This window comes from Cotesia glomerata, linkage group LG8, assembly GCF_020080835.1.
Source record: "Cotesia glomerata isolate CgM1 linkage group LG8, MPM_Cglom_v2.3, whole genome shotgun sequence".
NCBI classification, from domain to species: domain Eukaryota; kingdom Metazoa; phylum Arthropoda; class Insecta; order Hymenoptera; family Braconidae; genus Cotesia; species Cotesia glomerata.
This window is the reverse complement of record NC_058165.1, coordinates 4,958,627-4,985,858: the sequence shown is the minus strand read 5'-3', so window position 1 is coordinate 4,985,858 and position 27,232 is coordinate 4,958,627. Positions and strand designations below refer to the sequence as shown.

The window sequence follows — 27,232 nt, the reverse complement described above, 5'->3', positions numbered from 1 at the left end:
CAGCATTTATATCGTATAAATACCGAATCTTTACGGCATTCCCAAAACCGTGAGGGTGCCATTGATTTCAAATAAAAATTGTGGAAGGTATGCAGTATGGACAGGTATACGGTCAGTAGCAAAAAAGTAGTAATTAGGTGTAACTTAGGTGTAAATTAGGAGTAAATTTGCTACTTGCTACTTGTTACTTGCTACTTAATATTAAAAATTTTTAAAATAATTTATTTGTTAACAAAAGTTCTAAAAATAATTAAATATCTGCTAAATTAATTTTCATGTTCTTGAAAGATTATCTGAAAGTAAAATATTAAACTCGTTCTTAACGATTGAAGACAACTAAATTTTTTATCAACGCTAGATAACGTTGCAATTATAATTAACATTAATAATAAAATAAATAAAAAAAAATTGTTATTTTTATCACAATAAAAAATAAAACATTCAATTCTCGATCATTTAAGAATTACAGTAACAAACTTTTCTTTAAAAACCTAAAACGACTTCATAAGTCGCTTTTATTGATTTTTCTTATTTCAATAACTTTTAAATGCAAAGTTCTAAAGCTCTTCTGCAAAACTTTTTTTTTTTAATTTAAATTTCTACAGTAAAACTTTCTTATAATATTCAAGCAATAATTTTTATAAAAAAAAAATAGTTTAAGCTTTTTATTTGCATTTGCTGATATACTGTGACTAAGCTAACTCAGTATTTTTCAACATAATGTTTTATATTAATATTAATAAAATATATTTTTTATTTCAATGAAAAAACTTTAAAGTTTTATATAATTTTTAGATATACTTTGCGGCGTAAGAAGATTTAATCGCACTATAGGAGAATAGAAAACTTAACGCTTACTTTTATTTAGTTACTTTTTCAAGAAAGTAACCAGTTTACTTACTTTCCAGTGTACAGATCTCTGTCCTTGGCGCACATTACTCTACAGAAGATACTTTCATCTTTCATCTGACACGATAAGTACGCAGTATCAAAAATTCCTTCAAACTGAAAAGATAAAGCTACAGTTACCGAAAATATATTCTTCTTTGTAATTTTGCAAATATTTAGGATTTATTCACAGTTTTATTGCATTTATTTTGGTAGTTTCGGTATTTCTTCTTTCCTGTTGCAGTTGCAATTTTTTAAAGATTATGTTTACTTACCATGTAAGCAATTCATAATTATTATAATTAAAATTCATTGATGAAAAGTAATTAAATAAAAGTTGTAAGTATTGGTAATTATTTCTTCAGTAATATTAACTTTTTTTTTCATAAAATACTGAGCAATTATTAAAACATAACCTCTCTGAAGAAAACAAGTAATGATACTAAAGAAGACATGTGAGAATTTCTTTAAATTTTTATAACAAATAAATTATAATTAAAAAAATATTTTTAAAAATTTGCACTTAATAATACTAAAGTTAGTTGACGTTTTTGATTTTTGATTTTTTTTTCATTTAGGGTAAATAATACAATAGATGGACGGTTAAGCAAACTCTCGTGTTCTATTAAAAAAACAATGTAGTAATATACAGATAAGTTGTGATAAAGTAAATTATATTTATGTAAAAATATATAATTAACCAGGAAAAAATAAGTAAAACTTCGTAAAACGTTGTAGTAATTAGTAAAAACGAAAAATGTAAGAAAAAGTCCAAATCCCCAGTACACAGTAAAAAATTTTGTGTAAAATCAACACAATCCTAGTGTTAGAATCCGTCAACACAATTTTAGTGTTAAGGTAGTACCCTCGCCAAAGTCGTTTTCTTAGGATTTTTTTTTAATTTTGGTAGATTAATTTTCATATAATTCTGCGTCGATTGGCGCAATTTGAGAATTTTTTACCATCTAGTTTCCGAGATATTTAATTTTAAAGTTTGAGTTTTGAACGCTCTTATACATTACGGTATACGGGATATCGAAAAATTTACCTACAAACATTTTTATATCTTAGAAACTTTTCTTAGGATCTTTTTAAAAAACTAGAGTAACGTTAACTAACAACTAAACAATTTAAAAAAAAAAATTCATTGATAATTACCACACAGTTTCAGAGATATTTATTAATAAGTAATGAAAAATTTACCAGACTTTAACTGAGGAGGGGATACGTTAATAAAGCTGTGGCAACAGCGCAAGTTTTGTTAGCCGCGAAAGAAGTATGAAACGCGCATGCGCTGACAAATTTGAAAAGTTTAATTTACGTTAGGTGTAATATTATAGTTATTAATTTTATTTATTTAAAAAAAAACTATGATTATTTTATGAAAATAAGTATTTTTTTATGATACTAAAGTTAGCCAACATTTTTAATTTTTGACTTTTTAATAATTAAATTAGAAAAAAATTTTTATATTGCATTTACAGTTTTTGAAGTTTTTTTCAAGTGAAATTTCTTTTTTATTTTTTTGTAATCATTTTTTCAATAAAAAAAAATTCTAAAAATTTTTAAATGTCGGCTGAATTAATTTTTATTTTTTTTTTATATTTATTAAAAATTCAAAAAGTTAACAATTTTAATATAATAATATATATTAATCTTTCAATGTATGTAAATAAATAAATAAACGCATGTATCAAAACAGAGGTAAGTCTACAGCCAGTCCAAAACACTACAGTATAACCACTATAAAATATCTTAACGCTCACGCAGTGTTGCCAGACTTTTCAAAGATCAGTATCTCCTTCGTGATTGGCTGAAATAAGTACATAAACAGCAAAAAGTTTTAGGCTTGTCAATAATGGCTATCTGGTATGTGTACCGTACACTCTGGCATAAACTTTTGACGACGGAAGTCGCGAGGGTAATACCTTAATTTTCAACACAAAAAATAGTGTTGAATTTTTAACACAAATATTGTGTCAAAATTAACAGTAATTTTGTGTCAACTGTATCTGTTGCGTAATTATCAAGTATTCGCGCCAGAACACTTGGTAACTTCGCAATCTACTACACCAGAGGTGCTGCTACGGACGCGCCCTCTGATTCTCGGGATTCAGCTACGCGCCAATCCTTTATTATTAGCCTCCACGTGCTCCAGCTCAATGATCCAATTGTGAAAATCAATTAAGCTCAATCCACGCTCTGATTCAAGTCACAAGGCCAATCATCGACAATTATTCAGTTTGGCAACTCAGGTATTCATTAGAGTATTTATTGATCGAATTTATATTAAATTATAATCCGGTTGACATCATGCATATTCTAACCTCGTGCTGGCTTCTCCATGCCGAGTGTTATTTTCCACCTTTAGAAATCCATCTACATTTTGCATTCATACAATAATTAATATTTATACTCTGCAATCACAAGGAATTAAATAATATTCATTAACATTCCATTGATCTAATGACTCATCAATTTAACACTCGATAATTAGTTAGTCATCCCTGGCTAAGGTGATATCATCACCAACCCAGCCAAGTATGCCCATAATCTCTAATTACTTTCAATTATCATACTTGTGATTGCAAAGTAGTCAGTTCACGTTCAGACTTCACTCTGTTCATAACTCGGTTCATCACTCGGTTCATCACTCGGTTCATCACTCGGTTCATAACTCGGTTCATCGTTCGGTTCATTTATCGTTCAACAGTATTGTCGCGTCATCAAATAATACTGTGATATTACTGAATTAATTAGAATCAAGTGATCTAAACAATTATTAATAATAATCTATATTTGTGTATTAATAAACTCGATATCATCGCTCGTACCAATTATTGTCGCGTCATTAATAATTTTATTGTGATAAAATAATAACTCAACAAATTCATAAAATTAATTTACTCTGAGCTCGTCATCTGAATCTTGTTACAATTGATTTATTCACGCTCTTACTAATTTTATTAATAATTGTGTATGGTGCCAACATATTGATAACTCATCTGCAAACTATAATTACACTATTTTATATGCTTTACTAATAACTATTCATATTAATTAATTACATATTTAAAATAAATCACAAAGTTAATTCCACACTAGTTAATAAGAATCAAACGTGTTCATTAAGTTATCTGTGATATTTTATAGAATAAATGATAAAACCACGAATGAGTGTCTAACATCTTTCAACACCCAGATCCGGCATAAATAAATAATTAATGATAAAATAAAATTTACAGTATCTAACACTAAAATTGTGTTGATTTTACACAAAATAAGTGTTAACTTACTTATTATTTGAGTTTGAATATAAAGGTTAGGGAATTATTTAAAAATAAATAAATTTTTCATGGTTATTAAGAAAATTAGTTTATTTCATTTCTTTAAATTTGAGTCAAGTACCAATAGTCTTCAACTTAAATATATGATTTACTCATCTTAAACTTACTTTTAATGCTTAATTTATTTTTTATAAATTAATAACAATAATTAGTAATCATCACAGAATTTTCGGCATCCAATTCGTGCAATTCCCAGCTTTTAATGTATGGTAAATCTAAAACATTGATGAAAAATGTCTGACATGTTTGTTCAGTAGCGTAACCAAAACATAAACATAATATTTCGTTGTGAACTATCAGTCATCTTTATAAAAAATAAAACTAGTGTCAGAAAATATAAAATAAAAATGCAAAAGAAAAACATAAAATCAATAAATTTTTTGATATTTTTTTTTATGAATTTGTTAAATTAACAGAGAAATTGTTCAAAGTCTGTCATTTTTAATAACTATTATAAATTTTATCGTTAAATAATATTTTATTTAGTAAATTTATTATAGGAAAGTGAGGTTAGTTGATCATTTTATATGATTATAAATACAGTAAACTTTTACTTATTTTAATGAATATCAAATTTACTTTTTTTTATTGAAAACAACCTGGTACTTTTATCAAATATATTTAAATAAACTATTTTTCACAATATTTAACACTTTAATTTATACGCACGCGTGGTTAAATAGCTGTCCGGTAATACAATGCGTTTGGTGCGTAAACTGAAGAAAGAACGCGCTAACAACACAAACTTAGTGTTAATATTTCCCGCTTAGCACTAATTTTGTGTCATTTTATCTAGTAACACACAAAAAGTGTTGATATCGTGAAAACAACACTATTTTAATGTTAAAATTCAGGTAACACAAAAAAAGTGTCAAATTAACACACAATTTTTAAACACAGACCGTTTTTGACGCAAATACACAATATTTTTTACTGTGTAGATGGACAAAATCTCCAGTAGATGGACACTACTTACAAGCGATATTTTCAATTCATTATTTATATCAGAAATAATTAATTTATTAATTTTTTCCACTAAAAAGTAAAGCTTGATAAAATTAAAGAGAAAAGGTGATAAATCGGATAATCATTTTCAAAATACATCATAAAGTAATTTTATTATTTTTGAACACGTGATGCTTTCTCATGCAAAGTAACATATAAAATATATTAGTATAAAGAATACTAATAATTAATAAATAATCAATATAAATTTATAAAATACAACGTTAAAAACATTTTATATTGTCTTCTTCTTCTTTTTAATAGGTCTGTTCTCTTTTGCTTTTAAATTTCCTTCTCTCAATTTTCTCTTTTATTTAGCGTTTTCTTTTTTCTCTTCAATTTCTTCAATAATCATAATAATACTTTTATTTTCAGGACATGTCAGTTTATTATAATCTTTACTCTTATTCTCACATTGATCCACCAATGAAATTAAAAAAAAAAAATAAGAAAATTCATCGTATAAACTTAATGTCTATCTATTGGATAGAGATCAGAAAAGTATCACACGGAGAAAAAAATATTGTTAGAATAAGGATACGTATCGTTATTCTGACTATACGCCGTATGGTCATTTTTTTAGAGATATACGCTGTATAGCCAATTCAGCTATACAGCGTATCATCAAAATGACGATCCATATCATTATTTTAGCGTTACATTTAGTTAATTCAACTATACAGATCCTCACGTTAACGAAACAATTGCCTGTTTTGACGAAACTACATATATTTACAAGAGCTATTCTCTGCATGCTTTTAAGTCAAACAAATGAATCCTTTTTTTCTTTGTTTATCCAAAGAATTATATTTTCTTTATCCAAAGAATTATATTTTTTCAATGACGGAAAAATTCCCACTGAGTAGGTCCCCCCCTTTCCCCTATCCGTTCTTTCCCAACTCCCTTAAAAATTTGCTTTAATATGGCTCTTTACCGTAAGATGGACGGTGGCGTTGTTTGCTCGGTGGGTCTTATATACGTGACTGAATAAAGTAGTCAGTACTTGTCTCGGATAGCTTAACTGGTAGAGCCCTTGGCGCGTAACCGAGAGATCTGGGTTCGATTCCCAGTCTGGGCTGTCTGATTATTTTTTCAATTACGGAAAAATTCCCACTGAGTAGGTCCCCCCCCTTTCCCCTATCCGTTCTTTCCCAACTCCCTTAAAAAATTTGCTTTAATATGGCCTTTAATATTAATAATTTTTATTATTATATTAATCTAATAAGCTTTAATAATTTATAGCTAAATTTGTCATTAAAGACAAATTTGGGAACTGGGGAAATAAAGGATAAAGGGGGGAGGAGGGACCTTACTCAGTAGGAATTTTTCGGTAACCGAAAAAATAATTCAGACAGCCCAGACCGGGACTCGAACCCGGATCGTTTGGTTACGCGCCAAAGGCTCTACCAGTTAAGCTATCCGAGACATTGTCCGTAACTACCATTCAGTCACCTAATAAGACCTACCGAGTAATAAACACCACCGTCCATCTTACGGTAAAGAGCCATAATAAAAAAAAAATCCTTAAATCAGAAATCCGGATTGTTATTTTAAGGAAACGTCGTTTGAGGATACGTTGGATAGTCATTTTAACAATATTTTTTTTTCCGTGCACCAATAGATGGACACTAAATTCTATTATTTTCTTTCGATTTTACCATTAAAATATTATATTTCTAGCTTTGTTAGTGAAATATAAGCGTAATCAAATGTACAAATCTTACTTTTTTTATTATTTTTGATAATAATAACAAATAACGTTCACCAGCTATCTGTCACATGCTCACTAATGGTGACGCTCTCGGAGCAAAACCTCGAGACGTTCAATTTAAATAATTTTTTTAAACTATTATTTTAAATAAAAAGTTAAAAAAAAATTACTTTTCGCTCTCAGAACTACTTGTAGACATAAAAAAAAATAACGACTTAAGATTTTTGTTCTTGAAACTAATGTAATTGCTTCTGAAAATAATATTTGTCCATCTATCGGGGTATTTACCCAATTAAATTGGAACAAAAAAATATTTTTTAAAAATTGCACTTAAAATTTTGCAAGTTTTTTTCAAATGAAATTTTTTTTCATTTTTTTGTAATAATTTTTTCAATAAAAATAAATCATACTGAAGTTATAGCTGACATATGATGATTTTTTCAATAATATACTAAAATTAGCCGACATTAAAAACTTTTTTTTCATTTATTAAATTAGAGCTAAAAAATATTTTTAAAAAATTGCTCTTATAGTTTTTTTTACAAATGAAATTTTTTTAGCAATAATTTTTTTCATAAAAAAGATTATAAAAATTTTTAGATGGCTAATTTTCATAAATTGAAAATAAAATTTCTTCTTTCATGAAGAATATATTTTTATTCAATTTAAAGAGCACCAAAAGGAATAAAGTCAACAAAATTGAATAGCACTCTCCACATTGTAACGTTTAAAAAGACTGAAACAATCTCTACAATTCGGGCAATCGATTCCACTTAAAGAATCTTCACAACCAGAGCAATCGATTCCACCCAAACAATTGCCGTGACTTGAATTATTGTCATTTATACTGGGTACTAGTTATTGAGAGAATTCGGACTGAAAAGATGCTGACAATAATGAAAACAATCAATACATTTGATTTTATCCAAGTAGAATTTCAAGCTTCTAATTAACAGATAAAGTTTAAACAATAAACAAATAAAAAACTGTTCCAAAAAAATTATAAAAAAATTTCAATTTATCAAAAATTAGAAAAACTGTAACTGCAATTTGTAAAAAATATTTTTTAGTTCTAATTTAATAAATTAAGCAAAATCAAAAAATTAAAATCGTCGGCTAACTTTAGTATTATGATTTTTTATTATACTAATTTAATATTACAAAATAAATTTACATAATTTAAAATATTATTGTATAAATAAATATATTATATAGAATATCATTTAAATAGATAATTTTGAGCGTTCAAATTGTTTTTACACAAGGTTATCTATAATATGCGTATGTTTTAAGAGAAGCGTCAGTTATAGCTTGTAACGTTGCGGAAGGTTTTAAAGCCTCGTCGTGATGAACACGTTTTCCCCGTGCTCTAGCTCGCCGTGTCCAGGGTCGGGATGGAGATCACGCAACACAGATAAACTTACAACTAACTAATCTTAACCAAATAATAATACAGATTCCAAATATAAGGTTAATTTATTCATAAAATCTCATAAAAATAATAACCAACTCAAATTTGTTATTGCAAACCAAGATACAATTATACAATATTCAATACACTACAAATAATAATTAATACGTATTATCTTAACTGTTACCCCAAAATATACTATACACATATACAAATACTTCTGACAAGCCGTAACCTACTTGCAGCCTACTGGGGACTTCGCGTCGCGACCGCGGATCTATCTAAACTCTCCTCAGTTCCCTCTTATCAACCAAGAGAGGCTCGGTTGTCCAAATATAAAGATACTGCGATTTTGTTAAGTACCTCGACGCCCAGCCGTATCTCCCCCTAGGTGTTCCGACGAGGAGTACCTCCAAGTCCACAACCACCTAGCTACTATCCTAATTCTCGTTTCGAGAGTGAGAGATCGTGTACCACAATCCCTCAAAAATGCCCAGCCGTGCAATGGGGGTATTTGCCAACCTAAGTACCTCAGGTCGATCCGGCTCAAAAAGATCCACTACGAGGACAGATTTAATATAGAAAGTAATATTCTTACCTTCTGTATTTGCACAACACAGCACTCATGACTTCTCCTATAAGTGTACCACTCGCTTCAGAAGCTCCAGTTGTTCTCCCCAAATCTGATCAGAAAATTGGTTTTTCTCCCCTCCGGAAGGAAAGCGTCAATTTTCCGCCCGCTGCGCTAAACGAAAATGCCGCTTTCCGCCTCCGTCGAGGAGAAAAATAGTATTCTCACCACGGGCAGGAAATAAGAAAGCCTCAGATCACATGTTTGTCGACCTCGGCTTCGCCTCGGTCAACAATTACATGTAATCTGAGACATTTCTTATTTTCCTGCCCTAGGTAAGAAAAATACTATTAATAACTCAGAAGCAATACTCTTCGGGCGAACAGTCTGAGCGACACCGCGCTGCCTCACGGCGCGCGCGGGAACTATGCTACGGGACTTCCCAAGCTGCTTCCCCTACTACTCTCGCTTGTCTCTCGGCGTTCTTCGCCCTCTCTTTCCTCTCTTTCTTTTCTCCGGGTAGGCTGCGCGCGGCTGTCTTTTCTCTCTCACACTCTCTCGTAATATTTTCTCATTCTTTTCTGACTTTATTTTTAATAACTAATAATAATTTTATATAAATTTATATAAAATATCGAGGCGCGTCACAAGCTGAAGGCAAAGAAGTAATTTCGATAAAATTTAACTTTGATATTTCATAGGATAAAAAAGAACGTTCATTTAACAAGAAGTGCTCATAAAGTAATAAATAATAATAATTAATAATAAAAATGGCTGCTAATGAAGTAAAAATTAAGGTAAGATTTTTTTATGAATTTTGAACTTTTTAATTTAATTATAATACTGAAATCAATAGTTTTTAATTTTATTTGATAAATAAATTAGTACTAAGAATAAGTTTTTGTTTTTTTTTTTTTCAATTCTATTAATAGTTTTTTTTTAATTTTTTATGTATCATGTGAATTTTTTTCTTCAATTTTCTTGTTGAAAATTTATTTTTTTAGAAATGAAATTGAAAATATTGAATTAAATTAGAATCAAAAAAATATTTACAAAGAATTGCAGTTATAGTTTTTTCAAATCTTTTAAATGTAGAATTTTTATTTCTATTTTTTTGTAATAAACTTTTTTCACAAAAAAAAAATATAAAAATTATCAGATGTTTGTTAATTTCATTTTAATATTTTTCTTCAAAAATTTATATTAAAAATAAACATCTCTCTATAATATCAGTTTTCAGTAATAGAAAAACTATTTATTAATAATTTTAATAATTTTTTATAATAATTTATAGATACCAAAACCAACATATGAAAATAAAATTTGGAAAGGCGTTGAAATAAATTTACCTGAAGAATATTTTCAAATTGGAGAAAGATTGTATAATCAACTCAAAAATAATCCAGATTTTGTCGGACAGGTATTTAATCAACATAATACACAGTAAAAAATTTTTCGTCATTGTGTAGAGTGTTAAAATTTGTGTGTTGAATATCACACTCTAGAGTGTAGAATTTAATATTCTAGTGTGTTCAATTATTAAATCAACACATGAGAGTGTTAAATTCTACACACTAGTGTGTAATATTCAATACACAAATTTTAACACTCTACACAATGACAAAAAATTTTTTACTGTATACATGATACTAAAATAAGAAGACGTTTTTTTTTATTTTTCTTGAAAAATAAACTAGGCCGAAAAAATTAATTTAAAGAATTTGCATTAATAAGTAATTTTTTATAGTTTCTAAGGATGGCATTTTTTAAATAAAATTTTCTTACTACAAGAAAATCAAACGCGCTTTGCATGCTTCTGTCAAAATGTTTATTATCATCTATTTAATTAATACTTTTACAAATTTTACTCATTAATATTTAACCGTAGTCATAGTAACCGTTGCTATGGTAAACGTTGCTATGGTAACCGTTGCTATAGTAAAACCGTTGTTATAGTAACCGTTGCCAAAATGGTCACCATAACAACAAAAAGTGACTATAATGAAAACGTCACATCAACTTTTTAATAAAGGATAATTTATTGATTAAAAAATTATAAAAATTATCAGATGTCTCTCAATTTCAGTATCATTATAATACATAATAAATTTGTAGCTTATATTATATCAAAAATTAAAAAAAATTTTCATTTAGATTGATAGTGTGACTGGTGAAAAAAGTTTGTTCACTAATATAAGCGAAAGAAGCATCAAATGCGCTCTATGGTTAAAAAAACAAGGCGTAAAGCCTGGAAGTGTTGTAAGTTTTTGCTCAAAAAATCATTTTGACAGATGTGTCCCATTATTTGCTACCTATTACCTTGGTGCAATTTTTAATCCGTGGTGGGATTGTTGTCTCACTGATGGTAATATTTTTTACAATTTTACATAATAATAAAGTTAGCCGACATTTTTAATTTTTTGAGATTACTTCATTTATTAAATTAGAACTAAAAAACATCTTTTAAAAATTGCACTTGGGTGATTCTCTGCAAGGATGTTTTTTGCTGTCCCGGGCATTTTTTTATTAGAAAAATTGTTATTTTGTTACTAAAAAAAATTTATTACGAAAGTAAAAAAACATTTCTATTTGGAGCATTGAAAACTAAAATGGAATAAATTTTGGTTTTTTTGCTATAAATTCGTAAACCACCGAAATGTCAGTCCCCTGGGCTGTCTCAGTCCCAAAATTAAAACTTTAAGATTAAATTTTAAGTTATTCGTCAATAATATATAATTTGGTCCATAATATTTATAAACCTAATTAGTTAACTAACAATCTTCTTCAATAAAAAGTACCGAAAGTTAATTTGTTTCATTAAATTCATTAAACCAAAGTTTGTCCCAGGCATTTTAAGATCAGTCCCCTGCCAGAAGTTCAAAGCCAAAAAAAAAAAAATCCAGCGTGCTATTTTATGTTCTGTAAGGTTTATAAGGACCTAACTAGCCTTGAGTTAATAACCATAGGGCTGTTAGCGCTTTATCGCCATTTTATTTAGTGTCAAAACACCGTTTGTGCTGGAAACATGTGTCTGGGCCACGAGATACTCAGTCCCCTGGCAACTATTTTTATTTATAATTTATTTATAAAATTGGATCCATAAGTCTTAATATTATTCTAATTAATGTAAATATTCATTCAGAACTTGAAAAATTGAATGCATTGGAATAGTTTGCTTGATTTTTCTCAATTTGATAAAAAAAAACAGTCCCCTGTAATGTTATATGGTAAAAGATACACAAATATCGAAAAAACAAAAATTAAATTGGCTGTTTATTTATTATCATTAAGCTGATAGTTTTGTAGCCCTTGTTAATTTTTAACTTCCCGCTAAGAAAATCGAAGATTTTCAAAAATCGGGAAGTTATTGTTTTCACCCCGTTTTGCAAAAATCGAGTTTTCATCAGATCTCGACGTTTGAAGGTCACAGGAAGCTTCCCTGACTATCCCCGCGAGGTTGTCACGGCGTCTGTATGTGTGTGTGTGTGTGTGTGTGTGTGTGTGTGTGTGTGTGTGTGTGTGTGTGTGTGTGTGTGTGAAAGTATGTGAACCGCTTATAACTTTTGAACGGCTTGACCGATTTCATCGTGGTTGGTGCTATTCGAAAGGGCTTGACCAAACTTAGATTTTGAAAACTATTTGGACCGATTCAGATCAATAGATTTTCAGAAATCTTAAAAAAACTGAAAAAAAATTTTTTTTCAAATGTGGTTTTTTTGGAATAACTTTTAAACGGCTTAAAGGTTCAATTCCAAAAACTAATCAGCTCTTAACCTCAAAAAACCACGTCGATCGCCACCAATCCGGTCAAAATTGGTTGATTCGTTCGAGAGATATCGTGAACGAAAGAAAACCGAAAAAAGTGTTTTTTCGGAATAACTCAAAAATTCCTAGCGCGATCAATTCAAAATTTAAGATTCTTTGTGAGGCTTGAAAAACTGCGTCGAATGCTTCTAACTGCGTAAAAATCGGTTAATTCATTCAAAAGTTATTGCGGTTTAAAAATTCAAGAAATAGTGTCTTATCAAATCTCTATCAGACTTTTGAGCTCGAAGTGCTTTAAAGCATAGAAAAGCAATCTCTTTGAGCTCGGAGAGCTCAAAATAACTCATAAATTGTATTTTTGAGCTCGAAGAGCTCAAAAACGTCATTGGTGCAATTTTAAGCGCCTAAGTATGGAATTAGCGGGAAGTTGCAGGGATGGCCTTCAGGGCCAACCGTTTTCCTAATTTTTTTTCTAATAAAATCAAAAATAATTTGGTCGAACAATTTTGTACAGATTTAAGACGTCCTTATAGAGAATCACCCACTTACAGTTTTTCGAATTTTTTACAAATGAACATTTTTTTGTATAAATATTTTTCAATCAAATAAATTATAAAAATTTTTAGATGTCGGCTAACTTAATTTTCATCAATTTTACAACATATATAATTATTTTTGTAATTATATTTTTTTTTTTGTAATTAACAGAGCTTGTAAAATACTTTGTAAAGTCATATCAGCCGAAAGTTTTATTCATTGATGAGGATTTGGCCGAGATAATTGTTAAAGCCGTCCAGCACGCAAATCCTTCAGTTAAAATAATTATATTCGGCAAAAAAGCTGGATTAAAATCTTTCGAAGATATTTTACAGGAAGATATTAATGAAGTAGATAAATTTCAGTGTGTAAAAATCAGCAAAGCTGATGATCCAGCGCTGATTATGTGCACATCAGGAACAACTGGATTTCCAAAAGGAGTGTTGCATTCTTATGGATCTGTAGCACATACAATAAGCTTATTTCCAGTCAACACTACGACTAATACGGTTTTATCTTTCTCTACTCTCTGTTGGATATCTGAACTGACATTTGTTTTACGATCAGTTATTTCAAAAACTACTGTGATTAACAATAATAATTTGGGTGTTGAAGATGCGTGTAAACTTGTTGAAAAATATAAGGTTTGTATATTTTATATTAATTTACTTGAAATATTTAATTATTTCTAGCAAACTTGCAGTCACTATGTGACTGCTGTGATTTGTGAACTATAAAAAATTAAAATTTTGCTTTATTAAATAATGAATTTTGTTAAATTGCACTGTACTTTCTTAACTATTGACGTTTTTAAAGATATAAGCTCATACTGATGTTACACTCATCAAGAGATTTCATTTGAGTACCCACATGCATTTTTATATATATATTTTGTATATATGATATTTGATATGTAATATATATATAAAATATATAAAAAATGCATGTGGGTACTCAAATGAAAGGTCTTGATGATTGTAATGTCGGGGTGAGCTTATATCTTTAAAAATGTCAATAGTTCACAAGATATTTCTTAATTCCTTAATTATTGACATTTATGAAAATATAAGCTCATCTTGATGTTATGCTCATCGAGATTTTTCTTTTGAGTACCCACATGCATTTTTGATATATTTTTTATATATTTATATATGATATATATAAATATATGAAAAATTGATGTGAGTACTCAAATGAGAGGTGTCGATGAGTGTAACATCGGGATGAGCTTATATCTTCAAAAATGTCAATAGTTCACAAGATACAAAGTCATAATAAATTGACTATCGGTGAGAATGATAATATGAAACCTTGAAAAGGCACAAATTCAAGTCAATACCTTTGCAATGACACTAAATTTTCCTTATTCTCTTAATATATCGATTTAATAATTATTATTAAATGATACTTAATCAAATGATATTAAATAATAGGTCACTAGAGTTCCAATGGGAACACACATTGCTAATCGGTTTAGTAAAACTCAAGATATTTCCAAATATGATGTCACGTCAGTTGCAGAAGTGGTATTATTCGGAGCAAGTACAACAAAAGAAGTTATTCTGTTTTTGGATAATTTCTTTGAAAATGTAGATATTTACAACGCTTATGGTAAGTTATTTAGTAATTGGATATTTAATAATAAAAAACTAAGAAATTTTCACTATCAATTACTATTGTAGGTATTATTTTTGTATTATTTATATAATTAAGAAACTAAAGAAAATTTAGTCTCCGGCGTTGATTGTTATTCCGTTGCTTTAAATTCCATTATTAATAAAATACTTAATTACATTAATTATAAATAAATAAAAATAACAAAATAATGAAAAAAATTTATTTATTAGAATATTTTTTTTTTCTATATAATATTTCTTTTCTATATAGAAAAAAAAAATAAATTGTATCAAGAAAATAATTATTAAGAATTTTATCGTCTTGATTTGAGTTTAAAAATTCTTAAACTAAGAAATTTTTATTGATATAAGTTAATTTTTTTTTTCACTGTAATTTTTATAAATTATAATCTATATAATTAAAAGAGTAAGAAAAATTTTGTCTCCGGCGTATTTATATGATAAAATGAGTTTTTTAAATTAAATTAAGTATCATTGGAAAGGTCGAGACCTGCATTAGTGCCTTTTCAATGTTTCATATGCTTTTCTAAAATAGTTCATTTATTATGATAAGTTTTTGAAGTAGTTATAAATAGATTCGAATTTCACGATAAACAAAATTTGTTTATTTATTTATTTTGTTTTGTACATGTCAATGTGATTATATGTCAAAAGTTAATTTATATAGTTAAGAGACTAAGAAAAATTTTTTAACGGGTATATCTTTATCGTAAATTGGGTTTGATATTTTTTCAGCGATAGCCATTTATAATTTAAATAATTGAGAGAGTAAGGAAAATTTTGCGACAAGCATATTATTATTCTTAAAGGAATTTTTATAGTTTAATTTGGTATCATCAGAAAGGTCTTGATAAGAATTAGTTTCTTTTAGTTTTATATATTTTTTAGTAGTCAATTTTTTACACGGAAAAAAATAAACTATAATAAATAACAGTCGATTTATAATAAGTAATGATCAACTGCTAAAAATTATCATTTCAAACAGTAAAATCGTGATTTTACTATTCACTTTATAATATTTACCATTTAAACGTTACAATTTACTCTTTACATGGAAGAAAATACTATTTCAAACAGTAATATTCGCTATGTGAATGTCTAAAATGTTAAAGTATAATAATTAAGAATTCAGACTTTGATATTTATCATTTCGTACCTAAAAAATGATCTTATGATATGTAAAAAGTATAAAATAAAGTTAGTAAATTTCTAATACAAGCAACGTCAATATTTACAAAGTAAAACGGTAAATTTTAAACGCAACGCTAAAAATCAAACTGTAATTATTGACTTGTTCGGACTGATAAAATGTATATTTTAAAAGTACTAGAATTCAAATTTGCGCGCGCAAGCCCGCGCCTCATATTTATGGTCATGATATATTTATGTGTAGTTTATGTATATTATATTCACTTTCAACAAATCAGAATGAGAATAAATATTTTCAACTAATCACATCACGAATAGATTGGTTTCACATACATTCCATCTCAATTTTATTATGGAACTAGAATTCAAATTTGCGCGTGCAAGCGCGCGCCTCATATTTATGGTCATGATATATTTATGTGTAGTTTATGTATATTATATTCACTTTCAACCAATCAGAATGAGAATAAATATTTTCAACCAATCACATCACGAATAGATTGGTTTCACATACATTTCATCTCAATTTTATTATGGGATCACATCACGAATAGATTGGTTTCACATACATTTCATCTCAATTTTATTATGGGATAATTTTTACTGTTTCAAACGTTAAATTCTCCCAGAGTGAGACCCTCTTCTCTTTCATCTGAGTTCCCCTTCTCCTCATAATATCGACTATATATTGAAATGGCAATTTTTACTGTTTGAAACTGTAATTTTTAAAGATGAAAGAGTCGTTATTTACTATAATGACAGCTACTAATCACTTATTTTGGATATTAAATTATAAATTGTGGCTTTTATACTTTCTACATTAAGTTCTGTAATATTTATATTTTGGCCACCCCGATGTCCGCTTTACTGTTTGAAACTATAAAAATTAACCGGAATCCGAATGAATATTACAGTTTACTTTTTTCCGTGTATGTCAAGTTTTTGGAGGAGTTTTTAATAGTTTGTTGGTTCTATAAATTTATTCCGTCACATTTGTCCATTAAATTATTTTTAATTGATCCTGTGATGGCACTATTAATTTAAAAATTTATTTAAAAAGTACCAAACTATGTATAGAGTTCATAAATATAAAAAAATCATTAAGCCAAAGTTTTCTTATTTTTAATTCGTAGATCTCGTTTGTATTACTAAAAAATAATTAAAAAAAAATTTAGTATATAGTTTTTTTAAATTTCTAAATGCAGAATTTTTTTATAATTTATTCGTTAATAAAAACTTAAAAGCAATCAACTGTTTTATAATTTTATAATAAATTTTTGCAAAATTAATTTTTGCTATTACAAAAAAAAATGAATTCTTGTTCATTTTCTGTTTCACCTACTCCAGAAATTTCAAGTTTTAATCATTGTTGGAGGAAAGTTTGACGCATGCATGCGTCCAATTCATTTCTACCCTCGTAATATCAACAAAAGAGTTGTTTTTCGCTAGACAAAGCATGAATTTTAACTTTCTCTTCAACTATAATGACACAAATGAATATAAGCCAATTAAATATTTAAAAAAAGATTGGATAAAATTCACCAATTAATATATCAGTTAAACTATTTCAGGATCCACTGAAAGTTTTATAGTTACCATTGGAAAGGTTGATTCAAGCAAGTCAAACTCCTGTGGTAAAATTTGCCCAAACGCTCAGTTAAAAGTTGTTGATCCAGAGTCCAAAACTACGCTAGGATTTAATCAAACAGGAGAGCTATACTGTCGGAGCAAGTCTTTAATGACCGGCTATTGGAATAACTCAGCAGCAACTGAAGAAGTTATCGACTCGGAAGGTTTTATTTAAATAATATAAATATCAATTAATAAGTTATTTTTTTTATGAAAATTTAGCCGACATAAAATAATCTATGTTATTAAGAGAATAAGAAAAATTTTATCTTCAGGATAGTCATATGATAAAATCGGTTTTTTTAAGAGAAATTTAGTGTCATCTTAAAGGTCTTGACTTGAATTTGTGCCTTTTCAAGGTTTCACTCTCACCGATAGTCAATTTATTATGATAAGTATTTAGGCTGCATTTGAAAATGCGCTATATCTAGATACATAATTAGAAAATGACCCTGTATCTTGTGAACTACTGACGTTTTTAAAGATATAAGCTCATTTCGATATTATATTCATCGAGACCTTTCATTTGAGTACCCACAAGCATTTTTTATATATTTTATATGCATCACAAATATATCAAATATCATATATACAAAATATATATGAAAAATGCATGTGGGTACTCAAATAAAAGTCTCGATGAGCATAACATCAAGATGAGCTTATATCTTCATAAGTGTCAATAATTATGAAATGCCGTTGTATTTTGTGAACTATAGACATTTTTAAAGATATAAGCTCATCCCAACATTACACTCATCGAGACCTTTCATTTGAGTACCCACATCAATTTTTCATATATTTTATATATTTATATATATATTATACATATGTATATATGAAAAATATATCAAAAATGCATGTGGGTACTCAAATAAAAGGTCTCGATGAGTGTAACATCGGGATGAGCTTATATCTTCATAAATGTCAATAATTAAGAAATGACCTTGTATCTTATGAACTATTGAAATTTTTTAAGATATAAGTTCATCCCGACATTACACTCATCGAGACCTTTCATTTGAGTACCCACATCAATTTTTCATATATTTTATATATTTATATATATATATTATGTATATGTATATATGAAAAATATATCAAAAATGCATGTGGGTACTCAAATAAAAGGTCTCGATGAGTGTAACATCGGGATGAGCTTATATCTTCATAAATGTCAATAATTAAGAAATGACCTTGTATCTTATGAACTATTGAAATTTTTTAATATATAAGCTCATCCCGACATTAAACTCATCGAGACCTTTCATTTGAGTACCCACATCAATTTTTCATATATTTTATATATATTATAAATATGTATAGATGAAAAATATATCAAAATGCATGTGGGTACTCAAATAAAAGCTCTTGATGAGCGTAACATCAGGATCAGCTTACATCTATCTTTAAAATTGTCAATATTTAAGAAAGTACAGTGCAATTTAACAACAGTCATTATTTAATAAAGCAAAATTTCATTTATTTATGGGTCATAAGTCACGGCAGTCACATAGTGACTGCAAGGCTGCTAGTTTTTAAAAATTTTTTTTTTTGAAAAAAATTATTACAAAAAAATGAAAAAAAAAAATTTTCATTTGTAAAAAAAATTTGAAAAATTGTAATTGCAATTTTTAAAAAATATTTTTTAGTTCTAATTTAATAAATGAAGTAAAATCCAAGATGTCGGCTATCTTTATTATTATAATTTTTTTTATTAAAAAATAAATTTTTTTTAAGTTGACCATTAATTTATTTATTTTAGGATGGTACCATTCTGGTGATTTGGCTTATTATGATGAAGACGGTAATTTCTTCATTGTCGAAAGAATAAAGGAACTGATAAAATATAAACTTCACCATGTATCTCCAGCAGTAATTGAGAATGTAATATTAAATTTGCCCGGAGTTGCAGAAGTAGCAGTGATAGCAAAGCCAGATGATAATGATGTTGAACTACCTATGGCGTTTGTTAAAAAAAATTCACCAGTACAAGTTAGTTTTTATTTGTTTATAATTTTAATAAATAATAATGATAAAATTAATAAATAACATTGTTTTAAAAGGTTACTGAGGATGATATTCATCAAATAGTCAATGATAACTTACATGATATAATGAAACTACGAGGAGGAGTTTATTTCTTAGAAGAAATGCCGCATACTGTCACTGGAAAAATTTCAAGAAAAGAACTCCGGGCAATGGCTAAAACTTTTGCAGTTTGAAAAAATCATTTAATAAATATGATTATTAAAAAAAATCCATTTATATTTTTCTAGAAAAAAAATTAATTTTTATAGTGATCTAATTAAATTAAATTTGAAGTATTAATTTTCTTTTGAAAGAAGTATAACTTCAAAAAAATTACTTTTTTTTATTTCATAAAAATATACATTTCTATTTTCTAAAAATAATTTTATTTTTTTTTAAATTAGGCTTTTGTGTTTTAATATATAAGTACACTAAAAGAAAAATTTTTTTTTGCAAAAAATGAGTAATATTGTAGTAAGAAATTAATTTGTTGAAAATTAAAAAAATTTTTTTTTTCATAGTAACTTTCTTATTGAAAGGAAATTTTCTATAATTAAAAAAAAAAAATTTTAAATAGACAACTTGCGAATTTTTAATCTGAATTTTTTTTTCCCAAATCTATAAAACTTTTTTTCGGCTAAATAAAATTTTTTTCAATTTTCAAAAAATTAATTTCTTATTACAAGATTGATTATTTTTGCAAAAATGACATAATTTATTATATAAAGATAAAAAATAAGACTTTGTTATTTACAGCACAAGAATTAACGACTATTATAGTTAAAGGAGATACACGCGAAGTATTAGTAAAATTTTTAAAACTTCCTGAAAATTTGTAAATTAAATTTAGATTTTTTTGTTTAATTAATGCCAAGGCACAGGCCAAATGGCAATTTCAATTACATAGTAAATACAGTTTTTACAAGAAAGCAGTTTCTGTGAGTACATAATATAATATAATATTGCACAATAATTAATTAAATTCATCTATATGAAAACAAGGTAAAAAAGAAAATCCCCTCACGGTTTTGGAAATGCCGTAAAGATTCGGTATTTATACAATATAAATGCTGTATTTTTACCGTAATACTTCAGTTTTTTTAGCCAGTTTTTTTGTCGAATTATTATGAAAAAATTACGAAATAAATTCAGAATATTTATGGCAATACAATAGAAAACTTACGGTATATTTACAGCATTTAAACCGTAAATATACCGCATATTTACTGTATATCTGCGGCATTATTGCAGCAAAAAACCGGAAAAGAAGATCCCTACTTTCTATTACCGGCAAAATACCAAAAATATGCTGCTTTAATACTATTTTTCAATAGCTTAAAATTTTTTTTTATAATATTATAAATTATCGTGAATAATTTTTAAGAGGTTGATAAACTAATTTCTCGATTGTTATTATTATTAATAATTTTTTTTAGTCTAGACCGGGATTCGAACTCAGATCATTTAGTTACGCGCCGAAAGCTCTACCAGTTGAGCTATCAGAGACACTATCCATACTTAATTACTCAGTCACCTAATAACACTCACCGAGTAACAAACACAGCCGTCCATCTTACGGTAGAAAGCATTATATCTTTAATTATATCAGTATAAACGCGGCAAAATTATAGTATATCTTTGGTATTTTTACCGTAGAAATACGATTTTATTATTTTAAAATTATAGTTATATTATAGTTAATACATAGATTTTTTACGGTAAAAGTTCTAGAGTTTTACAGTAATTTTATAGTATTATTTCTGAACTTTGCAGCAAAAGTACGGTAGAAATGCTGCATAACTATAGTAAAAAAACTGGCCAAAATGACCACAGAAATACCGTATTATTTCAGAATTATAACGGTAAATTTACAGTAAACGCATTAATACCGAAAATTTACGGTATTTCAAAAACCGCGAGGGTCATATTAAACTTGAAACTTAATATATAAAAGAAAACAATAATTTTAAAATATAGAATTTTAATGTCACCAGATCAGGTAATAACTCAGCTAATAATTTTACAAATTGCAATTTCTTTATCTTTATTTTAATCTTTAATTTTTAATGTATTAATTTAAATTTTTTATTTATTAGAATTTGTTTTAATTATCAAGATTTAATAAATAATTAAATACTTCTTTTTTGAATACTTGTAAGCTACTCGAATTTACAATTTCGCGTGGGAGTTCTTCCCAAAGCTTTATTACAGTTACCAAAAAAGATTTCTCTAAGTAGCTTGTAGTAAAAAGAGGTAGTTTGAAGGAGGTGTGCTTTTTTGCAGCCAATCGATTTGAACGTCGAACATCAGCTTCCTCAACGAATAAATCGCGCAAATACTCCGGCTTTCCATTCTCGAGTAATTTGTACAAGTAGCAAATCGCATAATACAATCTACGATATTTGTAAGCCACCCTAGCTCTTTACGGTGAGGACTAATATGCTCATCTTTTTTGATATTGAAAATAAATCTGATGGAAGAATTTACTGCTCGCTGAAGTTTTAGATCATTTTCAGCAGTAGAGTCAATGAGTACAATAGAGCAGTAATCAATGAGTGGTAGGATGGTAGCTTAATTAATTTCTATTAATTAATGGTATTGCTACCAATTAATTTCGGTAAATTAAATCTACGTAGCCTAATAATTAATAAAAAAAAAAAAAAAAAAAAAAAAACAGTAGGTTTCCGGGATATTTAATCAAATAATTAGATTTGAAAATTGTAATTTTTACATGTCGGTAAATGAAGATTTCACCAGCCGTGTATTTAGTTAAGAATTTAATGCATTAACGATTTAAAAAAAAATTTATTTTCATTGAATTTGATTGAAAAAATAATAAGCTTTCGATTAAAACATTAAAAAAATAGCTTTCCGAACGTATTACGGAGATATTTTATATTTTTTATGGAAAATCACAACGAACTTCTGTTCTTTAAAGTCTTGTATTTGACTTGGCAACACCGCTTGCGCAATTACCCGGCGCATAAGTAACCGCGATTTTTTAAATGCTAGAAGATCTTAGTCATTTTAGTTAGACAGTAAACATAAATAAGTTTTAATGTTAGGGAACTTTTGCGGTGTTGTCAAGTATATACCGGTAATTCAGAGTGCTATATTTTTTATTAGTCAATTAAATGCTAATAATTATTCAATGAGTAAATTTTTCGGAAATTTTCTCAAAAATGTTATTAATTAATTTAAAAATTAATTTTAAGATGCGTAACAAAAGTATTTCTACGTATTATTTTTTTATAGACATTCTTTACCCTAGGAGGGTACTCGGATCTCCTTAAGGAGATCCACGCGAAATAGTCTAATTTTTAAAACTTCGTGAAAATTTGTAAATTCAATCTACGTAGCCTAATAATTAATAAAAAAATTAATAAACAGTAGGTTAGGTTGGCAATAGCCTAATCGGCTCGGTACCTGCATTTCGAAAGAGTGGGACCAGGGTTCGATTCCGGCGCGCACCAATATTTTTCAATGATTATAAACTAAGAATATGTGCGTTTCATTGCCAGCCTCTGTACCGGTCGGGTTTTCTGTGGTTTTCCCATATAGTTATGGAGGTAAAATGTCATTATAGAAGTACCTCCATACTATTTAAGACCGTAATGCAAATGCAGGTACTGATTATAACGCGTAAGTCGGCCACAGTCGCAGCACATGTGTGTCGGGCATGAAAAAATCCCGACATGCAGGGGGGTGGGGACGAAAAAGTGGTTGAGAGTTATAATGACGGGGTTGAGAGATTATATTGCGGAGAAAAAAGTGGAGAGACAATAATTCCCCACCCTCCCTTGTAAAACACTCTACAGTGATACAAGTAAAACCATCCTCAATTATAACCTTAATAATAAACAGTAGGTTTCCGGGATATTTAATCAAATAATTAGGTTTGAAAATTGTTAATTTTACATGTAGGTAAATGAAGATTCCACCAGCCGTGTATTTGGTTAAGAATTTAATGCATTAACGATTTTAAAAAAATTTTATTTTCATTGAATTTGATTAAAAAAATAATAAGCTTTCGATTAAAACAATAAAAAAAATAGCTTTCCGAACGTATTACGGAGATATTTTATATTTTTTATGGAAAATCACAAAGAACTTCCGTTCTTTAAAGTCTTGTATTTGACTTGGCAACACCGCTTGCGCAATTACCCGGCGCATAAGTAACCGCGATTTTTTAAATGCTAGAAGATCTTAGTCATTTTAGTTAGACAGTAAACATAAATAAGTTTTAATGTTAGGGAACTTTTGCGGTGTTGTCAAGTATATATCGGTAATTCAGAGTGCTATATTTTTTATTAGTCAGTTAAATGTTAATAATTATTTAATGAGTAAATTTTTCGGAAATTTTCTCAAAAACGTTATTAATTAATTTAAAAATTAATTTTAAGATGCGTAACAAAAGTATTTCTACGTATTATTTTTTTATAGACATTCTTTACCCTAGGAGGGTACTCGGATCTCCTTAATTAAAAATATTTTAATGTTTATTAATATAAATTGTATTAAGAAATCCAAACCTTTGATTTCAGACGAAGAATAAAATTTTCGCGAAATGCATCATAAATTAAATTAAAGTTATCTGACTTGATTCTTTGCTCGAGTAACTTTAGTCGATAGCATTTGCAATACGTGATAAAATAAATAACAAATTGACCTTTTGGAGTAACTTTAAAAAGCACTACTTTTTACAGCTTAACTTTATTTCAAACCCGAGGCAAGTTTTTTTTTGGGTAAAGTTAGTACTTTTAGAGCAAACAGTTTTTTTAACTTTCCCAGAGTTTCTAAAATTTGTTTTTTCATTGAGTACAAAGAAAAAAATTCAGATGTACTAGGATTAATCTTCTTTGACCTACTGAAGTTATATATTATAAAATTAACTATTTTACTAATTTATTATTCTTTTACTTTCAAATGTGGTATGTTTAATGTTTTTATAAATAATTTCAAAGTTTCTAACAAACATTTCGACAAGTCATAAACATTCCATAGGTAAAGAATCTCCCAACAATACATACCCTGCTACGTTGGTAAATATACTTGCTTGTTTACGTATTCTCCGAGCTAAAAATTATCGTTTGCAGACACTCGAGTGTATATAAATACAAACATAATATTCAATGCCAAATCATGCAGTTTTTGACACAATAATTTTTACATTGCATAATTTTTATTTTTATTTTTAGATTTGTATTTCAAATTGAAAATTTTTTGGAAATTATTCATTTTTAAAGAAAAAATTCTGAATTATAAATTATAAATTATTTATATGATTTTTTATTTTTGAAAAAATTGTTTTCTTCTTATTAGATATTTTTATATTCGCTAAAAATTTTCAATTTTCAATTTTGTAAAAAAAATATTAGATTTTATTTTTCTTTAAATAAAATTTTAATCTAGTTATTTAAAAATTTCATAAAATTATATAATTTTATTATTAAAAATAGTTACACTATAAAATACATATTTATATCTATTATTTATGTTTCATCATTGAGTAAATAAGAAAAAATATAGGATAAAGTTTTAATAAAATTATTTTTTTAAAACTTTTATCATAAAATTACATTTAAAAATTTTTTAATTCTTGATTTTCATTTTTTAATAATAATTAACTAAATCTATAATTTTGACTTTGATAATAAAATTTAATTTTATTATTAATTAATTTTAATATGTAATAAACTTTCAATTTTATCTATATTATTAAGAGAATAAGAAGAATTTTATGTCTAGGATAGTCATATAATAAAATCGGTTTTTTTTTAGTGAAATTTAGTGTCATTGCGAAGTTCTTGATTTGAATTTGTGCCATTTCAAGGTTTCATATCATTCTCACCGATAGTCAATTTATTATGATAAGTATTTAGGCTGCATTCGAAAATACTCAATCTCTAGATACATAATTAAGAAATTACCTTGTATCTTGTGAAATATTGACATTTTTAAAGATATAAGCTCCTCCCGATGTTACACTCATCAAGACCTTTCATTTGAGTACCCACATCAATTTTTCATATATTTATATATATCACTAATATATCAAATATCATATATACAAAATATATATGAAAAATGCGTGTGGATACTTAAATAAAAGGTCTCGATGAGCATAACACCAAAATGACCTTATATCTTCATAAATGTCAATAATTAAGAAATTACTTTGTATCTTTTGAACTATCGACATTCTTAAAGATATAAGCTCATACCGATGTTACACTCATCGAGACCTTTCATTTGAGTACCCACATCAATTTTTTATATATTTATATATATCATATATAAATATATGAAAAATATATCAAAAATGCATGTGGGTACTCAAATGAAGGCTCTTGATGAGTGTGACATAGGGATGAGCTTATATCTTTAAGAATGTCAATACTTAAGAAAGTACAGAGCAATTTAACAAATATCTTGTAAACTATTGACATTTTTAAAAATATAAGCTCACCCCGACATTACACTCATCGAGACCATTCATTTGAGTACCCACATCAATTTTTCATATATTTTATATATTTATATATTTCATAAATACCATATGTATGTAAAATATATAAAAAATACATGTGGGTATTCAAATGAAAGCTCTTGATGAGTGTAACATCGAGATGAGCTTATAACTTCAAAATATATATTATATATATGTATATATGAAAAATATATGAAAATGCATGTGGGTACTCAAATGAAAGCTCTTGATGAGTGTAACGCCGGAATGAGCATATATCTTTAAAAAAGTCAATGTTTAAGAAAGTACAGTGCAATTTAACAAAAGTCATTATTTAATAAAGCAAAATTTAATTTATTTGTAGTTCACAAGTCACGGCAGTCACATCGTGACTGCAAGAATGCTAGTTATTTGTTATTTTTCAATAAAATAAAATAAAATTTTCAAATGAAGAAATGACAAGAATGTAATTTAAGAAAAAAAAAATAATGAATGGATTGACCTGAAGGGTCAATTATTTTTCACAAAAAATTAAACTGTCAGTGACTCAACTATTTATAAATATGTGTTTACATGTTTAAAAAAAAATGTAATAAGCTACGGTATTTTTAAGACATTTTATCCACCGGGATTCTTGTATTCCACCAACCATCTAAAATTTTATTTTTAGACAAACCTTATACTCTACATACTCTTCTCAGTATGTATGATGTCACATTTTCAAAGTCTAAGTTTTATTTTATGAATTTAAACCAGTTGCTTTTCAATCGACTGAACTACCGCATAATATTATATTATATATAATATTATTAACTGTAAAAATTTTAATTTTTATATTAATAAATAATAATAACAATAATAATAATAAAATAAATTAATTTTTTAATTATGATAATGAGACTGAAAATTGGTAATCAATTTTATTTACTTGAGTATTATGAATCTTTTGATAATTTACAATCAAATAATGAAATAAATAATAATAACAATAATCAAAATAATAATAATAATGATAATAAAATTTTTAATAAAAACAGTATTAAAAAAACTTTAAATGAATTAATACCTGAAAATAATAAAGA

General features: G+C 27.3%; 1 protein-coding gene across 4 annotated transcripts; it reads left to right on the top strand.

The window, feature by feature from the left end:
- The first annotated feature begins 2,919 nt into the window (after nucleotides 1–2,919).
- Nucleotides 2,920–19,909, top strand: LOC123270614 (4-coumarate--CoA ligase 1-like). 4 transcript variants are annotated; one of them, XM_044736746.1, is made up of 10 exons: nucleotides 3,402–3,654; nucleotides 4,134–4,209; nucleotides 9,635–9,730; nucleotides 10,228–10,353; nucleotides 11,088–11,298; nucleotides 13,407–13,879; nucleotides 14,669–14,846; nucleotides 17,593–17,814; nucleotides 19,416–19,645; nucleotides 19,717–19,909. In XM_044736746.1, the coding sequence occupies exons 3-10, from the start codon at nucleotides 9,704–9,706 to the stop codon at nucleotides 19,873–19,875; spliced, it is 1,626 nt and encodes a 541-aa protein (XP_044592681.1). In that variant the 5' UTR covers nucleotides 3,402–3,654; nucleotides 4,134–4,209; nucleotides 9,635–9,703; the 3' UTR covers nucleotides 19,876–19,909. The 4 variants fall into 4 exon arrangements, with proteins under 4 accessions (XP_044592683.1, XP_044592681.1, XP_044592682.1 ...); XM_044736748.1 differs by lacking the exons at nucleotides 3,402–3,654; nucleotides 4,134–4,209 and adding an exon at nucleotides 2,920–3,143; XM_044736747.1 differs by lacking the exon at nucleotides 4,134–4,209.
- The last annotated feature ends 7,323 nt before the right edge of the window (nucleotides 19,910–27,232 follow it).